This window comes from Linepithema humile, chromosome 3 (genome assembly GCF_040581485.1).
Source record: "Linepithema humile isolate Giens D197 chromosome 3, Lhum_UNIL_v1.0, whole genome shotgun sequence".
NCBI lineage: Eukaryota > Metazoa > Arthropoda > Insecta > Hymenoptera > Formicidae > Linepithema > Linepithema humile.
The window spans coordinates 28,587,730-28,613,666 of record NC_090130.1 but is presented as its reverse complement, the minus strand read 5'-3'; the positions used below and the strand labels follow the sequence as shown (position 1 = coordinate 28,613,666).

General features: G+C 37.1%; 2 protein-coding genes across 12 annotated transcripts in view; one reads left to right on the top strand and one right to left on the bottom strand.

The window, feature by feature from the left end:
• LOC105676680 (agrin-like) overlaps nucleotides 1-17,227 on the top strand; it is a 332,792-nt gene extending 315,565 nt beyond the window's left edge. For 5 of the 7 annotated variants that reach the window (XM_067351411.1, XM_067351410.1, XM_067351405.1 and 2 more), the window contains 11 exons: nucleotides 4,724-4,918; nucleotides 5,583-5,753; nucleotides 5,934-6,273; nucleotides 6,929-7,156; nucleotides 7,256-7,872; nucleotides 8,645-9,056; nucleotides 9,261-9,514; nucleotides 9,726-9,822; nucleotides 10,032-10,139; nucleotides 10,549-10,723; nucleotides 11,012-17,227. In XM_067351411.1, coding sequence (XP_067207512.1) covers nucleotides 4,724-4,918; nucleotides 5,583-5,753; nucleotides 5,934-6,273; nucleotides 6,929-7,156; nucleotides 7,256-7,872; nucleotides 8,645-9,056; nucleotides 9,261-9,514; nucleotides 9,726-9,822; nucleotides 10,032-10,139; nucleotides 10,549-10,723; nucleotides 11,012-11,269 — 2,855 coding nt within the window. In that variant the 3' untranslated portion in view covers nucleotides 11,270-17,227. The remainder of the gene's footprint in view (nucleotides 1-4,723; nucleotides 4,919-5,582; nucleotides 5,754-5,933; nucleotides 6,274-6,928; nucleotides 7,157-7,255; nucleotides 7,873-8,644; nucleotides 9,057-9,260; nucleotides 9,515-9,725; nucleotides 9,823-10,031; nucleotides 10,140-10,548; nucleotides 10,724-11,011) is intronic. The other 2 variants (XR_010889146.1, XM_067351409.1) reach the window with 2 other exon arrangements.
• Nucleotides 17,228-17,945: 718 nt separating this feature from the next.
• Nucleotides 17,946-25,331, bottom strand: LOC105676712 (actin-binding Rho-activating protein-like). Of its 5 annotated transcripts, none has more exons than XM_012374814.2 (5): nucleotides 19,875-20,074; nucleotides 19,346-19,425; nucleotides 18,954-19,084; nucleotides 18,590-18,839; nucleotides 17,946-18,393 (listed from the first exon to the last, which is right to left on the bottom strand). In XM_012374814.2, the coding sequence occupies exons 2-5, from the start codon at nucleotides 19,355-19,357 to the stop codon at nucleotides 18,286-18,288; spliced, it is 501 nt and encodes a 166-aa protein (XP_012230237.1). In that variant the 5' UTR covers nucleotides 19,358-19,425; nucleotides 19,875-20,074; the 3' UTR covers nucleotides 17,946-18,285. The 5 variants fall into 5 exon arrangements, with proteins under 5 accessions (XP_012230237.1, XP_012230238.1, XP_012230235.1 ...); XM_012374815.2 differs by having other exon boundaries at nucleotides 19,879-20,074; XM_012374812.2 differs by lacking the exons at nucleotides 19,346-19,425; nucleotides 19,875-20,074 and adding an exon at nucleotides 25,190-25,331.
• Between the last annotated feature and the right edge of the window lie 606 nt (nucleotides 25,332-25,937).

Here is a 25,937-nt window from a genome sequence, read left to right as displayed (position 1 = left end):
ACAGAAATTTAAAAGATAGCAAAAAGTATTAATATCATGATCACCGCAATCGTCACTATTTGTCGGCATAACTCGCTGACGTTTTTGAATAAAAAATCCACATGCAAGAGATCGCAAGTGATGGAACGCGAAAGCAGTCAAATTGTGTAAAGTTGATTAAAAATTAAATTCAAATTAACTATCTACTTTTGTTTCGTATAGCGTGCAAAATTATTTCGCACAACAGTAATCCACAATTATGTTTATGTTTGTAGATTAATATTTATGCACTCGTATATTTAGCGCGCGTTACATCCAACATTCGTTTCTCTCAAATTGCTCAACGACTGTGCATTATTTTCGCGAGAAAAGTATGGAGATTTGGTTGGAATGCTGATAGATCCGCTTAATCGTCACGTTATAAAGCAACTCCGGAGAGGAATCGACCGCTGCGCACCCACGTAAAGAAAGTTGGCGAACGTTAACTCGCGAAACTGAGCGAAGGTCGAAGATGGCTCTAACTAAATCACCGCGGGCTTCCAGCATGATCTCGTCTTAAGTGGCGCCCGTGGGACGTGTCCAGAGAAGAACCGACATCCAGAAACGGTAACTGGCAGTCCAGCGGTCCAGCCACGAGCATTAACCCCGTGCGACTCGCATAACCTCTTTTACTCCGCGAGGAGATACTTTACGACAAAATTACGTTCCGAAACTACCGATCGCGACGGTTTTATCGGCGCAAACGCAGAGGATTCCTCGAGCAACATTATCTCTTTCTTTTCTTCAAAAGATTAAAAATTATAATATTTTTATAAAGAAACCCCTTTTTCATTTAACAGCGAAGAATTCTTCGTTATCGATATTGGAACGTAGAATAAACTATTCCGCTCCGACTGTATTATTCTTTTTTATTTTCCAAGCCACGAAATGATGCGGATTGCTTCAACTTTTCCGTGCGATCGCCGCTACACGATCAGTCGTTCATCTTTGCGATGGATATAGCGAGCGCACGCGTCATTAGCGGGAGTTTTCCAATTAATTACAAAACAACTTTAAAACGGCCTGCGATCGCGATCCAATTTCGCCAACTGTTGATTATTCCCGGCATTAAATTCGGAGCCCGAACTCAATCAGACCGACGAATTTAACCCGCGTGATAAACCGTGCAAAAAGTATCACAAAAAAAAAAAGAGAGAGAGAGAGATCCTCCGCGCTCATCTCTTCGCTCGCGCCCCCTCAAGATATTCCGAGCCTCTGACGAAGTTCGCGGAGCGAAACGTCGGAATCTATTAAAGTCTCCCGTTCGCCCCGCCAACCTCGACCCCTTATTTTCGATTGCTCAGCCCCGTCCCATCCCCCCCCCCCCCCCCGCCCCCGCGCTGACTTTTAACCGGGTCCCGCGTCTGGCTTTCTCGCTGGAAGTCAATCTCTTAAAAAGTTCTTCTTCGGGGCGCTCGTCCTCCGGAGTCAAACATAAATCAGATTACACCGTCCTCGCGGACTCTCTCTCTCTCTCTCTCTCTCTCTCTCTTTGCTTCTTCGATCCGCCTCTCGCCGTTTCTCTCGCACTCTCCTTCGCTCTCCGGGCAGTTTCATCGAGTGTACGCCGACTTCGTCGGAAGGTCGGCGGAAGTCCTTGTCCTCTCCATGTACTCTTTTTTTTTTTCTTTCTCTCTTTTTTCCATCCCTTTCGACCGCATCGAAAGGGATCGAGGTGGTGGAACGGCGATAGGCGAGGGAGAAATGACAGGACGATGTGGGCGCCGGCACTTTGGAGCCTGTAAATAATGCATGCCGTAATTTCTCGCGACGGTCCGCTCCTCGGCTTGCCGAGGAGAAAGGAATGCCGTGTCGCGGGAGGATGTCTCCGGAGGATTCTCTCAGACGGGCGATTGGTCGCCGGACGGCCCGAGCGTCCTGCAAGCGTGACGCAAGCGCGAGTTATAATGATTGGGTTACCGGCGAGGGGGCGATGATATCGGGGTCGCGCGCCGGCGAGCTCGATCACGGACACGATCGACGTTTATTTCTTCATTGCGAGAATGTTCGAGACGTCGTCAAAGACGGCGTCTTTAAATTAACTGGCGGGGGAAGCGATAAATCAATACATATATATATATATATAGAGTTAACATCGATGTGCTGTAGGTGCGGAAACTTGAATTAGTTCATGCTTGATCGATTCTAGTCTTCAAATTTTTTCCGACTAATGAAAATTTATTAATAAAAAGTTAGGGCGCAACGCTCGTTTCGTTTGATTGGAAAAATTTTAGCCGCTAGAAGTCGCTGATTCTCCGCAGAGTGTTTTATATAACGTAAATGAAAAGTTCCTCAATCGGAAATTGGTACCGGCCGATCAATTCTCTGTTACATTTGTAGCTGGCGGAGCGCAACATGCATCACGAAGCGACGTCGATCAATGTATTTCACGAGCCGTACAAACGCGCTTTAAGTCTGATAAAAATATCTATCGGCGAGAGAGTGGAAGAGATTCGCCGATCGTAAAATGTCGGATTGTATTTCCGCGCCGCATCCGATCGCTCGGGATCTTCATTCCTTAAATGGAACTGAAGCAGCTCAGGGCGGAGAAAAGTCAGAGATATTTGCAGTAGCGACAGCACGCAATAGTGAGGAAAAGTTCATTCTCACCGTCGGAAATAAATAAACGAATCGATTATATTATACGCAGACAAATAAACGTGAGATGGTGCGTTCGGCAGCAAGCGGATTTGAAAGCAAAGGAGGGTGAGAGAGGGTTGGGGGGGGGGGGATGAGTAGCGGACGATTGTCGAGAAAAAAATAGCGGAAGTCCTCGACGGGCAGTAATAGGAAGCAACGCGGCAATTGGAAAGTAATTAAAATCCCATCAAGACCGCTCCGACTCCTGTTAACAGTTTCGCGTTACTCCGAGTCGATAGAATTAGCTTTTCGATTTTCATTATTTAGAGGAACTCCGACGCACCGTCGTCACGCCGTTCTTCTTCGGACGTTCAGACGTCCGCGCGACGCGAATCCTTTTCGTACGAATGAGAACGAAGTAGGAGAAATATATAAGTTATAATTTGTTTAATACAGTAGGATTGAATGTCCTATTGTGATGCATGGAGTTATCGTAATTGAGAAGCGCCATTTATCTAATCTGAAATGAAGATAGAAAATGAAGTGGACAAAGTTTGAACTGCATTTTAGATTTCAATACTTTAAGTTAATCGAAATAGGAGATTTTTTGCATTAATCTCTTGCAATTTAATTCAAAATTGTCGTAAAACTCATGAGAGATTTCTTTGCAAAGAGAAAGTAAAGAATTTTTCAGATTAAAGTTAGAAGATAACGGATTGTATTTATTCATCTTGATATGAAGAATGGTATTTTTTAAACCGGAATTCACGGAGATAATAAAAAGAAAAAAAGGAAGCAGAAAGATACGGAGCAGTCAGGAGAGATTAAGGGAAACTCCTGAAACGGTTCTCAACAACTCGAGTTTTTGTTAGAGCCTTTAAACGTGGTTTTCATCCAACTTAAATCACTATAAAAGGCTCACTGAACGATTGATGACTTTTATTTGTTCTACTGAGATTTTTCAAAAACACGAAATACAATCGTGAAGCAACAATTTTGCTCAAAAATTCAAAAATGTTTTTTTTTTTAGAAAATTTGTTCAGAAGATTTTCATAACATTTTTGTCAAAAATTATTACTATATAAATATTAATTTTAATAAAAGTAATATTGCACATATATTGTACATCGTAAACATTGTTTATATTGTTTTAACATCGTAAATATTATTTAAAATTAAAAAGTAGTCTCAAATATGGGATGTTTTAAATTACGAGAGTATAAATGTAAATTGATTTGCGATAATTATTCAAATATAAAGAAAAATTTGTAATTTAATTTAAAATAAATATCTCTTTTATTCTCCACTCACTTCGTATACAGAAAATATATACAAAGTATGTACAAAGCCTCTGTATAGAGAAAATATTTTATCAAAGAGCGCGCAACTTTCTCTATAATGCCGTGCGTTAGAACAGAGCGCCTCCCGCAAAATTTTTATTAATTTTCAAAAGTAGAATAAATCAATTATTTTTCCAATTGTGCCTTTTTGTCTCTTTGAACAAGAACCACATTTCAAAATTAATTAACGAAAATTCAAGAGGAGGAAAAATTTCTCTTCATCATACACATATAATATGCGTCAACATCGTTATGACTTTTAATGAGGGAAAATTAATAATTTTATAATGAAATTTCATCACACGCACACATACGTAGTGACAAAATGCGAATCCTGTTCGGTTATTAATGTTATCGTATGTAATATTATATGCCACTGAAAAGATCTTTACAGAAACTGATTAAAATCAGGGCTCGTGGCCGATTTTTTAACCGCTTGCCAGTTGTTAAAAGTATATTTGTTATTATAATATAGCATTTTTTATTTTCACGCTAAAAATTTAATCTTTTTTTCCGGATATCATTTTAATAATATAATATAGTACATAAATGAAAACGTTTCTTAAATTTCTCTAAATATGCATTTCGGAACTCAACTTTTTATCAATTTCAATGCTATAAAAAATAGAGAGACTACATTGAGATAAAAATTTGCTTACATATTTTTATTAAACAATTCTCGCGACGAAGCCTCTCGATCACAAGCCTTGATTGAATTGAAAGTCCGGCGGATAGCGCGATGAGGGAAGATAATAGCAAAACCGGGATTTCCGAATCATTTTCAGACGATCCCATGGTTAACACGGACTTCCCCGTTAAGAGATATACGGCTGTACAGTACACTCAACCAGCGGCCGCTATTTCTCCGTTGTCGAAATCCACGCGTCATCTCTTGGTACCAGAGCCGGACCCACGGTATTATTACACCCATCGAGATCATCAAGAAACCATCACCATCGACAGAGATCATTTAAAACATGGTAAAATACATCCCCTTCTGAACTTTTTGTAGGCTAGATTTTTCAACAATGTACTTTTTTTATCGAATAAAATGGAAAAAGTTACGTAAAACAGTAAACAATTTTTTAATACATTTTAAAAAAGGCGCTGCTAACTTTCTAAACCTGCGGCTTTTGTTGGGGATTTTATACAATTTTGAAATATAAAACTGTTCACTCTGTTAAAACAATTGATAATTAACTAGAAATTTGTAATATAATAACATGTATATTAACTGTATTGTCGATTTACTCCGTTAATTGTAGATTAACATAATTAAATCGCTTATAACATAGTGTATAAAAATAACTTGATTGACTAAAATTGCTTGAAGCAAAGTATGTAATATTCAGTAACAAAATTGTGTAAATTTGTCTAATTCTAAATTAACATTAAACAATTCAACAGCCGCCGTACATTTGCTCGGCATCGATTTAACATAATATTTCATACACAAATTTTATTTTTCCATAAAATTATGTTAAAATAATGTTTAACTTTTGAATTAAAATGTTTTTTTTATATATATATAATCTCTCTCTCTCTCAACTGTTTTCCCAACAAACAAAAATTGATTACGATATACTTGATGTTAACTTTTGAAGTATGTTTGTACGTAGATAACGGAGAGATTATCTCTTACAGGAATAGCTGCAGCTCGGGCAACACCAGCGACGATTCGAGTGGTCGCAGCTCTCCTGGGTGATCTTTGCACCGACGACAAGGATTGCACAATACTCAATAGCGAATGTTCAAACGGCGGATGTGTCTGTACCGAGGGCTATGCAGAAACCAGCGACCGACAGGAGTGCTTCGGTACGATAAAATAGGAATTATACACGCCGGATTATTATTTTCATCGTCTATCAAATATTTCCAGAGATTAAATTTCGTATTAATATTTCTTTCAAAACAATGTCCACTTCAAATTAACCATAAATAATGCGATGAATATTTATTTTAAAAAGATTTGTACAATTCTTTGCCCCCCGTCAGCCAACTATGTGCCAGTGACGCCGACCGAGGAATTTCGCGCGTGCCTCTCGTATCCCTGTCACATGACTTCGACGTGTATCGACTTGCCCAGCGCAACTTTCGTCTGTATCTGCCGGCCGAATTACACCGGGCTGCTGTGCGACGAGGAGATCAACAAGCGGGATTACGAGATACCCTCCTTTGACGGCAAAAGCTACGTCAGGATGAACCGGCTGAAAGCGTATCATAAATTCAGCATCGAGGTTGAATTCAAAACTTACGCCGACAACGGAATCATACTGTACAATCAGCAGAAGAGCGACGGCACCGGCGACTTTGTTTCGCTGGCCATTGTCGACGGGTCGGTATCTTTGCCGTGACGATTTCTCATTATCCAAAACGCACTGTTTAAAGATCGCCAATAATCAATGCTTGCAGCTTCTTTGCACCGCGTAATTTAATTTAGAGAAGAGTACAAGATAATATTCTATCTACACGCAGAAAAATATCATTCTATTGCTAAGAAAAGTAATTACTCGGCTTACTTTTCTTTTTTTAAGGAACAATTATTTTTAATAAAGAATATTTTCTTGATAATAATCTTAAAATATACTCATCACAAATTTTTGATAAACTCATTATCATATACTCGAAAGAAGTAATTGTTTGTTGACGAAGAATGTTATAAAACTGTATCGAAGAAAAGTCAGATTTGGTTAATTTAATAAGCAAATAGAATTCTTTTTTCAATTTAATATTCTTGAAGTATTAAACTTACTGGGATCAAAATATATTTTGAATAAATTTGATGCTTATGATGAACTTACGATAGATCTGCGGATATATGAACTCATAAAATACTTGAAACAAGTAATATTCACTTAAATGCAGTATGTATTTTTCTGTGTGTAATTATTTTCTATATTGGCAAAAATGTTGAATAGAAGCTTTTCGTTAAATACATTCGGAATTAATGCGTCTAATCTGTAAAACTTGCGATTGATCGCGTGTCTCAGATACGTGCAATTCCGATATAACTTGGGAAACGGACCTGTGCTACTCATGTCGCCGGAAAGGGTGACTATGAAAACCTTCCATCGAGTGGCGGCTAAGAGATATCACAAGGATGGAGTCCTGATCTTCAATGACGGAGAAGACGTGGCCGGGCAGAGTCAGGGGATGCTGAAATCCTTGGATTTGAATCAGGACACCTTCATCGGGAACATGCCGACCAATTACACGAAGTAATATATTTTCGCGAATGCCGCGTTAAACTTTCATTTGACTCTTAAAAACACGACGTTTTTTTTTTTTTTTTTATCACAACACGAATTTTTCAACAGAGTTTACGACAACATCGGCACGAATCACGGATTCCTCGGCTGCATACGCAAGCTGAAGATCAATCGGATCAACGTGGATCTCCACGTGGGCCGCGACAAGGACGTGCTCGAGAGCTACCGTGTGAAGGAGTGCGGCGACAATGCGTGCGCCAATCTGCCGTGCCAGAACGGCGCGACGTGCCAGCCGATCTTCGAGGAGGATCTCTGCAACGGCCGGGACTGCAGGAGATTACAGAAGCGCGGCAAGAACAGGAACAACAGGGGCGGCAACGGCGGCGTGAACATCGTCAGATGCCGCGGCTCCCACTGCACGTCGATCGACCAGAGGAGAATGAAGAAGAACGCGAAGAAGCGCTGCGTCAGCGGCAAATGCGACTACGATTACGAGCTCGAGTACGAGAACAATTACGACCACGAGAATTACGCGGTGGAGAAGTACGAGCCGCCGGATTACCGGTGCATATGTCCGCCGCAGTTCACCGGCAGGAACTGCGAGGAGTCGCTGGACCCGTGCATCGGGGAGCCCTGCCAGAACGGCGCCACCTGCGACATCCTGCCGCAGGGCGGATACGTCTGCAAGTGTCCTCCGGGCAGAACTGGCGAGCACTGCGAAGTCCGTAAGTGGCGGCAAACTATTACCGAATATCCAGAAGTTAAACGTCTTTGCTGAGACTTACAGCGATCTCTCCCCATACAGCACACAAAGATTGCATACACATTGCATCAATCTTTCATCGCAATGTTGCAATATTGCAAATTCATTGCAAAATGTTGTTGCATCATTGCTGTGGGATTGCAGCAACGTTAAAATGTTCGTTTTTAGGAAGATTGTAACGAAATATTACAGTAATATTGCAATGTAATGAATTTGCAATAATGCATTGTTATTGCAATCTTAGAATAATGTTGCATATATTTTTATTTATTCGGACATTTATCTGTTCGATTTTTGAACAATCAGTTCAATATCTGAATTCCCTGTGTTGAGGTCGTATCAGAAAAATTAAACTGATAAAAACAATTACTATGTCTTTAATTTTACTAGCCACTCTTTGCAAGTTTCATATAATCATCATGACTAAAACTTAAATACGAGATAGATTTTGCAACGCGCGTTGCATAGCGGTAAACGAACGAACTAGCGATTACCGAATATTGCTATTGCAATGTTACTGGAATGTTGCTGTCACATTCTCATGAAATATTACAATTACAGGTTGCAATAATGTCTCAACAATATTACATTGCAACTTGCAAGATTGTAACATTGCTGCAATGTAATTGCAATGTTCTGTGCTGTATGGGTCCTTTCGATGTAGTAAAATCTTGTTTTTTTTTTAACTGTTTCGAATTCTTATTTAAATTGTTTTTGGTTATTCAAATCCCTAGTGGACGCCGAGCTAACGGAATTGCTGATTCCCGAGATGAACGGCAATGGATATTTGGAGCTGCCTTGCTTGGAGGGCGTCGCGAAAGCGTTCTCCATCGAGTTGTGGTTCCTCACGCGCGCCAACGACGGTCTTCTGCTTTACAATGGCCAGCTGAACAACGGCCGGGGTGACTTTATCAGCCTGAACTTGGTCCACGGCAAACTGGAATTCAGATTCAATCTCGGAAGTGGCATTGCGAACATCACATCGCCGGATCCGATTAGCCGGGACGTCTGGCACTGCGTGAGAATCAGCAGACTCGGCAGAGAGGGAGTTCTTCAACTCGACGACGGAACCGTCGCCAGGGGATTGTCCGGAAGTCCACTCACGGAATTGAATCTGGAAATGCCGCTTTACGTCGGTGGCGTTAAGTAAGTTTTTTTTTTCATCGAGTTGTACATCTTTAATCATTTTTATTCTCACGCTTCTCGATTTTGCAATACTCATCTTGTATCGTAATAATCTAACAGACGGATGTTACAATATCCACTTGACTTTACGAAGAAAAAAGTTCTCCTCGCTGATTTAGCGGTTAGAGCAGTAAGTGTAATAATCACAATCGCTCGGTTTCTTAGGCACTGGCGAGAAGTTCATCGTCTGTCCGGAGCCTGGACCGGATTGGTAGGCGCCGTGCAGAGACTAATGGTAAACGGCAAAACATATCAGAACCTCGCGCTGAATATTACTCAACACAACACGGAGATTTACGACGGTCTGCCGTGTCCTAGCAACGACAACCCTTGCCACAACGGCGGGGTCTGCCTTCCACTTCTCAATAGTTATCTCTGCAAGTGCGCCAGCGGTTACAACGGCCTGCACTGCGAATTCTGTAAGCTTTTTCTTCCCGAATCACCACTTTTTAATGTACAAACTTTACTTACCGTTTTTTTTTTCAGAAATATAGCGAGATCTAAAAATATCTTGCAATCCTTAGAAGTTTCGGATTTATTTGTTTTTATTAATAATCGAATAAAATAATTGATAATCAATAATTATGTATTATAATTAAAAAGTTATTAAGCGAGCAAATTTTCTTTCAGTTATGGGCTACGATGTATCCGGCACCGAGATATCAGAGCGGCCGGTACGTTTCGAGGGTAACAACTTCCTGCAGTTTAAGCACCGCTACGGAAGGAGGTGAGTGACACATTGTCGATTAGGGTTCCTAAAGAAATCGACGACCGGATGACTTTAGATCGCAGCGGCACATCCTCTAGGATGTTCGATTAGGTGCACTTGAAATTAGTAACCGTCACTCGGTCGACGCTAGCGAGAGTAGAACTAATTAGCGCCTCCTAGCTAACGATTAATGTCACTAACCTTCTGATTATGTAACCACTAACTAGTACTAACTCAACTAACACTACCCTCGGCGAGTACTTTGAGGAGTCCTACTCCGACTACGACTTGGAGGAGGACGTCGACTACGAATACGACAGTTACGATTACACGGAGTAAGTTTTCTAGTAGAAAAAAAGATGGCTGTGGTGTACTCGTTTGAGGGATAGATCTTCCTGTGTATCGTAGTATCGTGTGGCAACTCCTAATTACATCCCTGACAACCACTCTAGACGGAGCTGATTGTTTGAATACAATAGGGAACGTAATTAACGTAGAATAACGTAGTGTCGCAACTAAAGATACAATTAGACGGGCAGATTCTTGTGAGATTTTCATGAACAGTTCTCAAGCGCGTCACGCAATTAACAAAGAACGTCATTCTAATAATCGTAGAGAATGTTTCACTTTTATTTCCCGTCTAAGCGTAACGTGCAAACCTGAACATAAATTCGTAATGTGAATTATTGGCATGAGTGTTTCTCAAGCTCTTTGGCAGCTGTTATTATAAACGTATTCATTCAGGCGCAGGGGACAGCAATCGAATAAATTTGAGCTGCGATTACGGACGATACATCCCGACGGTCTCATCGCGTGGGTGGGAAGGGGAAAATTGGAGCACCTTATTTTGTCCTTGCACGGCGGTCACGTGATGCTTACTTACAAAAGCAAAACTGAGCAAATATCTGTAAAGAGCAGGGTAAGTATTATTATATCAATTTAATCACTCTTTTCGAACACTTCAATTCATTTTTCTTTTCACTTTTTCTCTCAAACAATTATTTCTAAAATTTGCCTACCTTATTTGAATTACAATATATTTATTAAATCCATCTAATGCGAGTTATCTGTTTCTAAAATCCGCACAAACAAAAAATAGCGCGTAAATAATGTTCACGATTTTTTCGAAACAAATTTCTTGTTGAAAAAAATGATGGTGCTTACAAATTGTCAAAGTTTTCACATACCGTTGTCAATCTGATTACAGGAGAAAGTGGACGATGGAGTTTTCCACCACATTCGAGCAACTAGAAGACGAAAAGCTTGCACGGTCCAAGTCGACGAGTACGCGCCCGTCAAAGTTTCCACGAACACAACGCTGCTGACGACGAATGGCAAGCTTTTTGTCGGCGGCAAGCCCGGTCACCGCGGTATCAAGGGCTGCGTGACGGACTTCATCATTGACAAGCGGCGATTGCAGCTGGCCAGACGAAGAATAGACTTTTGTCACGACAACGATGTATGATAACGAACTCCACTTCTGACGATTGTCAATGCGACGTCGACATCAAACACTCCCGTCGATCTGACGACACCGTCAACGACGAGTTAAATCGCGATTCGAATGCAAGCTTTTCGCGCATGCGCGCGCGCGTCAAACCATCGCCAACGCAGATCGACGATCGCCCAAAAAAACACACCGACAACGATAAGTGCGATAATCGACTTCGACGATCGTCAATCCCATCACCGTTGGAGATTCAGTGAGTCTTTGCTGTTCCTAACGAAATAATAGACTGAACTCACAGTATAACGAGGAAACGATGACAAATACATAAGAGAATTATGTTTCAATCGAAACCGAGCGACATGTTGATTCCTGCCAAAGTTATACAAAGATGGACCTCGTTCGTACAAATCACACTGGACCTTTGATACAGCGGTTTTGCTAAATCACCATATCTCATAGTACTATGTCCCTGAAGGGGGCGGGGGAATACCCGCAGGAGTGCGAATGGAATCGGAGAGACTTCGCACAGAAGTCTGGCATTGTGTCTGATGTTTCTTGTAAGACCACCGTCTCAACAGAACCAGAGTTACGTAGGACCAGAACTAACCGGAACGTTCACTCTCTCAAGGATAACTCGAGATATTTTTGGGAAGAGGAGAGCTTAAACTCGCAACAGGACCAGAATCAGGAATTACAATTTTCAGTGTTAAGCGCAAACGTCTTTAAAACGATGAAGACCAAAAGTAAATCCAGAATTATAACCAGTAATAGCGTTATTCGCGCGATTAAAAGTCTGAATGACCCCAGGACGAGAAAACTTTTACTTTAAAATACCGTATTGTCTCCTCGAGGAGATCACACTGGCATCAGAACTGTGACTTTATCACTGCTGCGTGTAAAAGGTGCGGACATTGCTAGAGTTTTATCGGCGTATTGTAGGAACCTGGCGAATACTGCTTTCTTATAGAGCCATCCAATAAATAAAAAATAAGGGATAAAGTACTTAATCGTAGCGGTATTCAATTTCTCACTATTCGCGAGCCGACCACAATATCGAAGTTCAAGTGTAGACGACAGCTGCGGGCGATCGATCGTTTTGCGAATACACGTTATCGATCGTCATTATCATCGCGATACGAATAGACGAAGGAGCAGCGAGGAGGGAAGGAGTGAACGGCGAGTTAAGTGCTACGTTTTCATCGAAAGACAATAATATATTTTTAAGGTGACGAGATTAATATACATAAAATATATGTATGAATTTATCTGTATACGTATATGGCAGACACACATCCGCGCGAATGGCGCAAATTTAGCAAGAAAAAGAAAAAAAAAAGTCGGGTCGCTTAAAAAAAAAAAAAAACAGCCCTCGTTATAGAATCTATACTTATAAGTTGTACTGAAGCACCTTAATGTTTTACGATGCCAAGACTGACTAAAATGGTGGACGAGTGGGGGAAAAACGATGACAAAAAAAGAAAACGAAAAAAAAAAAAGATAAATCGGTGTTATGTTTGAGTGTTCGGTAGAGAGATTTAAAAATGACCGTGGATTTTTCAGAAATAGAGGAAATGTATTTTAAAGGACTTGTTGATTTATTGCCAGTAGTAAACGAAACTCACACAACACGTTGTTTTTAGATAGGGGAGGCTTTTTACAAAATACGCGCAAGAAAATAAATATATTATATATAAATATATATTATACATACTTATATATATATATACAGAGGACTCTACATTCCATTTGATGAGCGGAACCGACATTAAATTGCGTAGGCACATAATTGATGGCCAGCGTGAGCTCAGTCCATTAGTGTTCAGATCTCACAAATTAACAAATCTAGAAAAGCATTAGTAATAAAAAAGACCCATATACTTATTTAATTCTCTCAGAATTACCTTTAATTTAAATGTTTACATATATTATTTGTAATATTCATGCGTTTATTATAATATATCGCCAAAAAGTTAAGATTTACATTTTAAATTTTGCTAAAATTAAATACATAACGACTTGTGAATCGACTGTTTATCTTCTTCCATCTTGATTCTAACGAAAAGTGCGATTCCAAAATTAGAGACACGTGAGATACAATTTTAACGGGACTAATCCCGCGATTGTGGGATTTGAGCGCAAATGGATACTCTTCGAAAAACTACACCTATGCACGCTTGCGTTACAACAGGATCCAGCAGCGTGGTTCTACGCGTAGCAGCGTAGATTTGCTGACCGCCTGTAACTGACCCCCGAAATATTAGCGACCGATTAGACGTGCGTGAGTGACGTGAGAGAGAAAGAGAAAACGGTGCGTGAAAGTTTGCGCGAGTGATCTGTAAATAGTTCCACGCGCTGCTAAATAACGAATTAATTATTCGTTTTAGAGTGTACCATAACTATAACCGGACCTAAAGATCATCGTAACGACCTAATTATTGTAACCAATTCACGGATTAGCCTTCGAACGATGCTCGCGATGCGCATCATTTATTTTTCGCGTGACTCTGAGAGAGAACGCGCGTTATATGCACAACACACATATATAATATATGAATCTATATATATATATATATACACACACACATACACACACACAACGCATTCACGCACGTACGTCAAGTCAGTAATATATGAACGTGTTCTTCCCTTTCAGATGGAATAGCAAAATGCCTAAATTTGTCGTACATTCATTATTATTTTATATGCAACTGTTACTGATAATTTTAAAGACCATCAAACGTTTCCATCGTTGTCTGTTTTAGCCAGAAGAATGTAAAATACGCACGACTGAAGTCCATTCCGCTAATGAAAAATAAAATCGCAAAGGAACGACGAATAAAATTTCTACGAGATTATCAAAGTAGGAATTCTCGTGTAAGTTTCTTTTCTTTTTTTAATCTTAAAAGATTTGTAGAGACGCGAAGCGCCATTTGTCAGAAGAACCTTCAATTCTCGGTAGTAATTCACGCAATTCTGTAGCCAACAACGCGCGAGTGGACGGAAAGTAGTTGAAAATGACAGGACAGGTTGGAAACGTTCGGTATTACGGATGTTTACGTGATTATCACCGGCAGTACAAGCGGCAAACACGCTTCTTTCCGGTCACGTAAATATCGGAAACAAGATCGTGGCGGTGCGAAGGACCCTTCAAGAAATACCGAAGAACGCTGGCACGTCCAACGACGTGCATTTCTACAAAACCCGTGATAACGCGTGACGTGGAAGGATACCGTCGAATTTTTGCTGTTTTCTACCGTCAATGAAATCCACTTTAGATGCTCATTGCAGTTGCAACGGAAATAGGCGTTGCAAATGTTATCACTTGTGATTGCCAACATTGCAGATCTAAAAGAGAATTAAATTAATTAGTACAGAGGGCGCAAACATGCAAGGAAATATTTAAAAAATTTAGTTTGATATTTATATGTTTATCGAAAAGAATGAAATAATAATTGCATGAACTTCGGAATGTGATGAAAAATGCAGCGTGTGATCGCGAAACATATCGAATATCATATCGTGTAACATTGTGTATTCGAAGAATTGAAAAAAATAACATAATATAATGTAATTCGCATAACCATATATTTATTAAACAAAGATTGATGGAATATCACTAAGCCAGAAAGCTTTGGAAGAATTCAATTCAAAATCACACTGTTGGCAATCGAATTTCTAATCCGAGTGTAATTCGGTTTAAAAAGTATAGCAATACTCACAGTCTACGAATATTGGCGAATGTTAATTACAGAAGAAAACAACGATTACTCGCTTCTGCAAGAAACATTAAACGAACGATCGATAAGGCTACTCAATGTCTATGATCGCATATCGATCCATATCGATCATCATTGCAAATCGTTCGTTAAAAATACCTTCGGAAAAAAACAATGTATAACAGGCTTGATTCAAACTATGGGCTCAATAACGCTTCGAAAAGAATCCTCATATACATATAATATTTTATATATTTATTAATAAATAAAAACATATCCAATTTCGAAGCCCAAAAATCTAATTTGAAAAACTTTAATTGAAAGTTTATAGATAATTAAAATTTTTAAGTATAATAAGAATAATAAGATTTATATCATAATTGAGTAATTTATTATGATTTCTTGAGATAATTATATACATAAATTTATGTTTATCCAATTAGACAAACATGAAAAAAATATAATATTAAGAATATAATTGTTTAAATATGTTTAGTACTAATTAAAATTTATAAAATAACTAAATGCGTTGTTTAATTTAAGAATAGATTTACTTATAATTAAATATAAATAATATAACAAGAAATATGTAAGATTATAAGTTAAAATTATTGTCCTGTTAGCCCCAAAGTAGTTTTTTTGAAACTTTTTACTGCGTTAATCCAACTTAATCCGTCCCTAATAGTGTGAATCAAGCCTCAAGTAATTTCAGCCCGTATTGATATCCTACATTTAATGAAATATATCCGTCTAAATCTCACGACAACATTAAAGACCATCTTTATGATAAAAGAAGTGAATTTCAATGTTAAACTCAACGTTAAGTGTGAAACATCAATGCGAGGCTTGGAAAATACGCTTACGTGAAATCACGACGGAACATCGTCGGATTTCTTTCACCCTCGAACGTTCTTTACGTGCAGTATTTCATGAAGATGCCAGTTACTGCGTGAAAATCCGGCAATCACGAGATGTAAAATGTGTAACAAATATATTCGAAAATTCTTAGAATTCATCAAGATTAGAACGACGACTATCTTCGTAAAGACGCTAAGAGTTTGATCCATTTTACCTCACGGCTTTCCACGATGTAACTAAAATGATGAAATGCCGCATTTGCGATAATCCTACGGCATATCGATCAACTGCGATCGCTGTCCAAGAAAATCATATCTGCAATCAACGCGAATATCAATCGCGCGCAATCTTTGCACACATATCCCTCCCTTTTCGACATGCGAATTTTTGTCTTTTGGAAAGTGTTTTACCTTCTCCATTTATCTTATCGTTGACATATCGAAATGCACTTTACGACTACGTAACGTGCCCCCTCGAGCGAGAGTGGAGAGACTTGACAGAGAGAAGCAGAATTTTTGAACAGCTTGATTCAATCGCGATTCTTGCTCGTATTTATAATCGAAAAAAAAAAAAGAAAATGACGGAAAAGTATATCTGCACATCTCGAGACTCGATTCGCAGATTAAACCTTTAGATATTTCTGAACATTTAAAAATATTTATACCTTTTATTTATACCTCTTTTTTTTATATCGAACCTATATATTTAGTTTTTTAAGTACGTCATAAGTTTAAGAAGCGTTACATTACAAATATTTATTGCTATTCAATTAGTTGATAAAAATGCCGCTTTTAACGAGTTGAGGAAGATGCGGACAGAAAGAGAAAGGAATATATTCATTTCTGTTGCAATATACGACTAACGCTACTGCCAATATAGAGATCCTACGATCAATGTTTTTTTTCGAACGGAGAGTGCTTTTTGATGATAGAAATGTTCACGTATCATCGAGTGTTATATCGAACTTGCTGCCTTCGAAAATATGAAAGATTAAGTCTCGCATTCTCACTGCTCGTTTAATGCCAGAAAATGGAACTTTGCCAGTGGTTCAAACGAATGAATGTTCTAAGCTCGATGTGGAAACCTGAACAGCCGCGTTCGACATTAAATATGTAGTGAAAATGCGGGACTTTGGTCTGTCCTGCATCACGTCGAAGAGGCTTTGTGAAAGCTTTCGCGTGGACAGACATTAAATATCCCCTCAGCGTCGTCGCCCATCGTTTTTGCGCGAGAGATACACGCGGCAGGGCGCCCCTCTTATTAATTAGTTTTTTTACTTTGATATCGTCTTTACCGAGATCACTTGGCGTTCGCTGATCTAAAGTAATCGAGCTACATTGTGTAACAAAGTGCGCATTGTAAAGTGACTGTATATACAAATATATAAATTATGCGATTACTTCCTTTGTACACATTTTTTTCCTCTCTCCTCCAGCATCTGCTTCTGTTAAAAAATTACAGAAAACAAAAAAGAAATACACAAACGCGCGCTATTTATTCTCTCTTTTTGCGCTCTTTTCTCTTTTTTTACGAAGAAATATATATTGTAACTATATCTTTAATAAAAATAATATTATAATATTACTTATAAATTATTATATCACCATTATTGCCGCAATTTGTAGCACTATAATCAGTATTATTTAACACAAATCCTTTTGTTCACGTGTGAAACTTAGTTAAACTTGTGATTAGATTATTACAAAAATATACAGTGTAGAATAATTTAAAAATAAATAATCGGACCGCGAATATTCATATTAAACCAATAGAGTTGCGCCTTTGACAGAATCCAGAAAAGATTTGAACAATAAATTATCGGAAATATATCAAACACAAAAAAGTGTCTGCCTTAACCGCAAGCCGTATAAATTATAAGTAAAAATTAAATTAAAATGAAAAATAAAATTACGTTGTTTGGTTTCTCTTTTAAATGTAATACACTACTCTCTCTTTCTCTAACCTTAAGATATAAACTGTATAATCGGCATTGCGGAAAAAAGGCAACGATGCAAACCTTCCATATTTTCTTTTAAGATAAGAAATATCTTGAGTTTAGACAAATATATGAACTCTTGTAGATACAATATTTCTAAAAGATGAAATAAAAGAATACGTAAAATATATTCTATTTATTACATGTTAAGTATTTACAAAATTGACTGTCGCGACAAAAAATGCTTAATAAAAATAAATTAATCACCCTACTATTACATTAACACACATCTGACTTGCACTACTCGCGAAATATTTATACCGATCCGCATTCATTCATTCTCAGTGTATAAAACTAAGAAGTCGAATAAAAATTACATAACTAATATTACATACAGTGGTCATTTGTGTTACTATAAAAATGTAGGCGAATAAATACAGACCAATGGATCTCTTGAATACAACAATCGCGAATGTCGCTGCGAGAATAAATAATATTTCTGTAGATAGACGCAATTTGCATTAACTATCCAATACATCCATCCGGATTTCGTCGAGTCGTTGATTGTATTCCTTGCGAATTTCTTCGATCGGCTTGACTAAAAATATCGGAACGTCGTCGTCTCTTCTCTGAAAGAGAAATCGAATTTATGTTTCACGCACCAAATCTTCACGGCATACAAAATAAATTGAATATTAAACAAAATGCGCAGAAAAATAATTGTAAATATATATTTTCTAGATTTGTTTAATAATTTATTTACTTAATAATCGTTATTTGAAGCTAAAGTATCTGGAAATGTGAAGATATTTTTTTCATGCTTACTTGAAAAAGACATTCGCCTTCGAATTCTAAATACTTCTGCTTCCTCGCCCTTAGCAGCAGTCCTACGCATTTGCTACTGATATTAGTGTAAATATTGAAGATATCGCCAAACGTGATGCCGATCACGTTGGGTTGATCTCGGCAGGGTGTGCCTTCGTGACTAATAATTTCACAAAGCTCCAGGATTTCCTTCAATACATGGGCGTTTGCTTTGCGACCACGCAAATCGGACAAGGAACCTGCCTCCGGCCTTAAATACAATAATCATAATACGTTAGTTAAGTTGCAAGTTGTAATATTAATTAATTAAATTGAGAAATAAAACATTTGTACAGTTGATAAATCCTCGCTACATTTTATGTACCTGCCGTATTCTTCTTTGGAGAATTTTGGCTTCTCGATATTCAGACCAGATGTGAACGGATTTTTGCTCTGTTTGTCTTTGTGTTTGCTGGCATACTGATTGAACATAGCAACCTTAGCGCCCAAGGATTCCTACAAAAATTATACAGAGGCACATGTCAATTTCTTTGCTTTCAGACGATTGGGAGATGTGAAAGGAGATTAAAAAGACGCAAAAAAAAATGTAAAGAGGCGTCAAATGCTATTTCGGAAAATTTTAAATTTGAAATCTTGAGAGAACGAGCTATACACTTCTATAGATCGTACAGACGTCAACGAGTTAAGTCATTTGGCGCCTAATAAGCTAGGAATTTCTGGATTTTTGCCAAACTGAATATACGGATTGACCCTGACCATAAAAGACATCTCAATGGCATCTCGGATATTTCACAATCATTTCTGTAGTTGCATTCATCGAATTTTCACACATTTATCTGTTTCAACAATTTTTTAAATTAAAAAAAGCTAGCAACGTTTAAAAAAGACTATAAATCTATTCAATTCTTCCAAGAGTAACTTTGCATTGCTCTTAATTAATAGAGAAATATGCGCTTTCAATAAATATGTTTATATAAAATAATAATGCTTGCTAAATATAATTTTCTAAATAATAATCTTTAAAATAGTACACTTATAATGTTTGATGAGAAAATATTAACATAAAATATCGTTTTTTAACACATCATCTATGCCATTGAATTTGTATTATCTATATATATTTTTTTAAATTAATACTCTTTTATTTTTAGTGTATTTTTGTAATTAAACCTACTTGGAAATTTATTTGAAGAAAAAAATATAGTTACAATTGCTTCACTGTTTTATTAATAAATTTTTAAATAATTCTAAAACTGCTTAACTGAAAAAGTTCGCCAATACTCACATACATTGCCGAAGACATTACGGCGTTGCAATTAATCCAACAAAGTTGCAAATGGGTTGCAAAGTTATAAATAAAAAAAATATATTTCACCGGTAGAATAGTAGAAACTATCTTAAACTGACACAGTACTTCCGCTCGCAATATCGTTCGCGATATTAAGTATGACGTTCACGGCAAAGGTGCAGTGAATACGGCGTCACGACGCTGCGCGTCTCTTTTTATAAGAAACCGACGTCAAGAGGCTCCCTCCTTTCGATATTTCGGTACGGGCCGAAATATTTCCCGCATTTCCGAGCCGATTCCCAGATTTTTGATTGGCTGCCAGACGACTCTGCGCGCACCGGAAATGATAATTCTTCAATTGCGACCGCGCGCGACCAGCTGGCCCACGAATCCATTCATGTTTTACTTTCAGGAATTAGTTCGCAAATGAATCTCGTTTTCTTCCGTTTGTTTACCGGACGAATTCGTTCGGTACAATATTCGCAGGAACCGATTAGCGTTTTAGAGAAATCATTCCGCATATTAATGTAAATTTCATTTGTCAATCTTTAAAAAACCGCAATTTCAAATATTAATATCAACAGAACAGAGAAATATTTTGTATTCTATATTTTCTATCTTTATTATTTTTGTAAAACTAGGCAGCAGCGCGCGCTACGCGCACTATTTACTTTTTTAATATAACAAAGAAATACATATTATAACTATATCCTTAATGAAAATAATATTATAATTATCTTACTTATATGTATAATTCTTCCGTTGTTTCTCAGAATGCGAACTTAAGCGATTTTCCACATGATACATCGTGAAAATAATTGTTTGAATACTTGAAACACATTCACGGCCATTTTATTAGTTTTCTCTCTTCTTCCCAAATTTTTCCATGATGTGCTTCTATATGTCTTTTAAAGTTTGCGGGGTTTATATAATAATATTTGTTCTCACAAAACTTGCACTGTGCTTCAAAATCCGACACATAATATTCCCCACAGATGTTTTTTGCAATATTTAGTGACATAGACATGTTCGTTTCGAGTGACTGGACGCACGTAACTGAATACGACACAAGAACTTTTCTGTCGAAAAGTATAAAAGAGGACGAAAGAAGACGCATATTTTTCCATTTGAATGTGAATATTGATACGTCGGCCAAATTTAGCTAACAATTGTCAAAACACATGATAATGTCGCAGCGAAAAAGATGTTACAGCGTATCCTTTATATGAATATACAATTTTGTGAGAAATAATGCTTAAATAATATACTATCTGTATGCATCAAATTAAAATTATTCTCAAATTATGGCTATATTAAAAAAAATAATTTGATCATATCAAGAAAAACACGTATTTTTTGAATTATTTATATTATGTCAAATGCAATTGATATACTGATTGCAGAAATTAATCGACATAAACGACTGCTTGGGCAAAAAAATTATTATGTGTATGCATTTATCCGTCTGATTATGTTAAATTACATTACGAAAAAAAGTTAAAAAATAAAGGAACATTTTAAATTAATTACCATAAAATTAGTCATCTTCTCACTTTATCATTTTAATGTAAAATACAGCATTACGTTCCATTATTTTTATACTTCAAATCTATGCAAATGTATTAAATTAAATGTTTATATGTGATATTTTAGATTAATTTAAACAAGTGTAAAATTGCGTGTAATTCCAGGAAAGCAATTTCGCAAACGTATCGCTGCATGAAGAGCCATCGATAATCCCTATTGGCGATGCAATTACATGGAATCGCGTGCACATCCACTAAAATTAACAGTCTTCACGTGACGATCGCGTGGCCATTCAGGAAATCCAAGTGCATGTGTCTGGCAAAGAGATACGAGATGTGCAAACGAGTACAATGCATATTCGACGACATGGCGCGAATTTGATCTTCTAAATTAATTTTTGACCGGCGACAATTTGTCACTGACAGGCTTACAATATACGAGTTGGATCACGTGCATAAATCAGGGCGCAAGATAGTGTATATTGACTATCTAAAGCACCCCGCGTGCTTAATTTGTCAACTAGAAATTGGATTTGTAAATCCCTCCTCGATCTGCGTTATTATTAAGAGAAACTATTAAAAATTGGATTATATCCATAAATTTATATATATTTTTGCAATATTATATGTAATAAGAATTCGCGCTGTGAAACATACGAGTATGTATTAAAATTGCAATCCTAAAAAAATTTTAATTTTTTAAATTTACTTAATATTTATTTTATAATATATTTGTGTATCATTATATGCGTACATTTAAATTATATTTATTGTAAATTATTTTTCCTATACAATGTAAAGAAAATTATTTAATAATAGATAGAATAAACGAACTATTTCTGCGATTCAGTTTGAGCTTTCATAAATATAAAATTTACGAAAAATGCCCAACCACGCACAAATATTGCCGGATGACTAGCCATAAAAGGAGCTTTGACTCACTGACGCTTATGACGTCGCATTCTCAGCACTGCGGGAACGCAAAATAGATTTGTTTTTGTGCCGCGCATTTTGAACGTCATCAATGAACGTCACGGTGTGTTCTGCAGCGAGCAAAATCCAAAATGCATAGTTTATTTTTTCAAGAGAAATATAGACAAATCTAAAACATCATTTTTTTTTGCAAATTTTAATATTAAACAATCAAAATGTATCCATCGCGTGGAAAATAAATTCTTCATAATTTCCTTCCATCCATTTATATCTCATTGAGTGAGCTATATTTCAGCGTAACGCGTTTATGGCTAAAATTGTGTGGGCAAATTTAGATCTGGAATTATAAGTATTCTATTTAAAAAGCTGTAGACTGTAATTGATGGTCGTAAAAAAATCTGAAAAATTATCTACCGGTGATCTTCTGAATTACAACCTTCTCTTTTGTTTTCCTCGGCGAAGAAGCTCGTGTCGGGAATGCAATAAAGCAAAATCCGGAACCACGAAGGTCTAATGTAATGCAAGACTCGAGATCAAGGGTCAACCACGTGCGTGCTATAAATATAATAACTCAGGAGGCAAACGCGGATGGTACAATGAAAACACGCTGTTGAAGCTTACGGCATGAATGACTAAATGAAATGGCGAAGTATCTTCGTAAACATAATAAAGAAATAAACTTGCATAATATTTTCTCTGCCGCAAAACTAGATCTTCCTGTTTGCAGCGAGCTTCTGAAAAGTTTATTATTTCTTCCGTGTATTAATAACGTTCCGCAAAGACATTCCCTGCTGAAGATCACGGTTGAAGATTTCTAAAGTTGAAATCGCGTTGTTAATCTATAATTGAGTATAATCAAAGTTTTCGCGCAACATTTCTGCGATAAGATGCGCAATTCGCCCGTTTTTTGGCACGTCGCGCCAGATTCCGGAGTAATTAGGCGAATCTGCGTTGATGGACTTATATAACGGAAACCAAATTAAAGTCGTGAAATTGCTCGAATGACACCAAGCCGTTTCATCAGTCATATAGATGACCTGGGATGACAGCGCCAGTAATTTAAAATTAACGAAGCGCATCGCAATGTCGTCTGCGAAACGCATTTTGCATGGTGCAAAATGTAATCAAAATATAATGGTTTTTTTTTCGCAATCACCGGAGATCGAAAAAGCATGCGTGAAACTTTCACAAGCAAATGTACGCGCCATTGACCGGTGTCAGTGGCATGCGGGCGTCCGCGGGGGGCGTCGGTCGGTATTCGAGTCTTTTTCCCCGTCACAACCTCGAGGTATTTGGCATTCATGTCTGACTCGCATTAGTCACAGTCAGTATTCGCACGGCTTAACGAAACGTTCACTCACCTGGACACGTGCCATCTAAACTTTTTTAAACGCGCGGTGATCTTGTAGAAACTTCAGTTACCATCTAGATTTATCATTGATAAAAACTAACGTGGAAATGTACGGGAAAAATTGTAAATAGCAAAGCCCGGAAATTTAACTTTCAAAATTAGCTCACTTCTAATTGATCTCTTTAACATTTTCGAAATTGATAAATTTTTTTAAACTTTCGAAAAATTGTAAGATTGAATTATTGATATGCGGGCCAATTTTTGGTGTTAAAGCATGTCTAGCGTAAAATTTCTACAAAAAATAACCGCATATTTGAAAAAGTAAAAGAATAAAGCGGAAAACCCTAGGTATTCGCTTATTATGTTTAATAAAAAAATCCGTCACTGTCGTCAGCACATAAAGGGTTGAAGAAAGCAGGTTGCTTTAACGTAACGATCGCGCGCGCGACCTGAATAAACTGGAACATACATTAAGCGTGCCGTTAACATATTCTCGGCTAAAAGCGGAAGCCAGGAAGCATTCGCGAGTTATTAAATCGCGCTGTTTTGAAATCCTGTTTATATTTCTATATGCAAAGGTCGTGAGGATATTTTGTCGTATATACAATATATCTCTCAGCCCTCCCATTCGGAATTTTATTTTGCATTCCGCTTTCAATGTCCGCCGACTGAAATATCAGTAATACATCAAAGGCCGAAATACGTTGGAATAACGAATGAATCGTAATCCAATCATGATATCGCGCGCACGGAAATCGCGACGTAAGTATCTCTCTTTCTTTCTCTCTCCTTCTCAGTTATTTCTAACCGACGTTCGTTATTTTTGGCCGTGTTCGTCACAACTCCGGAACTCGAGGTAACTAATCGTCATTTTCAAATTCTATTTTATACATCCTTTAATCATGCGCGAATTATGCGCGATGAAAAGGAAATGAATCATCTAAACAATTTTTTTACGCAAATAAACATTTACACGAAATATATGTAACACAGAGAAAATAAAACCGTATTTTATATAAATATGAGAACCTTAAATTTCATAAGCAATTGCTTATATTATATTATTTATTATATTATATTATTTATTTATTATTATATATTATTTCATAAGCAATTGCTTATATTGCTTATATATGTGCGTAGATAAATAAAAAAGAAAAAAATCGTGAAAAAATCCAAAATGATAAAGATCAAACGTGATAAATAACAGTAATAATCATTTTTTCGTTGATCAGATTAATAGAATGATCAACAATCTAATATACAACTAAAATAAAACTGTTGTATCAACAGAGCTCGAGAAATGTATGTACATATTTGTAAAGTGAAACACATTTAAAACTGTGTATGCATTAATAGCAGCAATAAAAGGAAAGAAGAACGAAGAAGTGCATGATCAGATCAAGGGAAGTTTTAATCGAGTTAATTGCAAAGTACGATTTAATGCAAATAACTGACGCACGTAAAGACATTTTGGCATTGAAGATAATTTTGTCACTGACCTCTTCCGAATCGCTACAGTCCATCCTCGAGTAGTAAAGCAATCGTAGAGCGACAGAATTTTATCGAAACTATCAAATTACATAATTCAATTAATTATGCGGTCTTAAATTATACTTCTGTGCGTCGATTTAATTTTCTTCGCGATCTTTAGAGGCAGCACTGACCTCCCTCACGATGACTTTGGAATGACTGCTCGGTTCTATTTATGATCGTACCGAGCACGTGATGTAGTCGACATCTTTCCTCAAAATTTAAATTAAATCTTTTCTATTAAAAAGGCAAAAATTGCTTCATCATCATTCTTTTATAACGCTTATAATCTTTGTTGAGAAAAAAATTCTCAATAATATATATTCGTTTAAATAAAATAATAAAAAAATTGTAAAAAAGTCTACAGTAGTAAAGACCGAATGTGGTCAGCCAGTAGATATATTTGCTCGTTCGCTTTTTTTATGGAATATTTATAATATATTTGTCAATTTTTAATTGCGTTACCTGTCTATAAGCTTCACTTTGTATAACATGTATATTTATGAAAGAAATTTTATAATTATAGAAAGAGAAGGAGTGCAATATCTTCTCCTTTATCATATCTTCGTAGATAATTCTCAAAATAACAAAAAGAAATATACAAAAGACAATATATGTATTCTATAATTACAAATATGCAAAATGCACGATAAAGAATTTGAAAAACTTCGTGAAACGCAAGATCGTGCTCAAACTTTCCGCCATCGCGTAATCCAC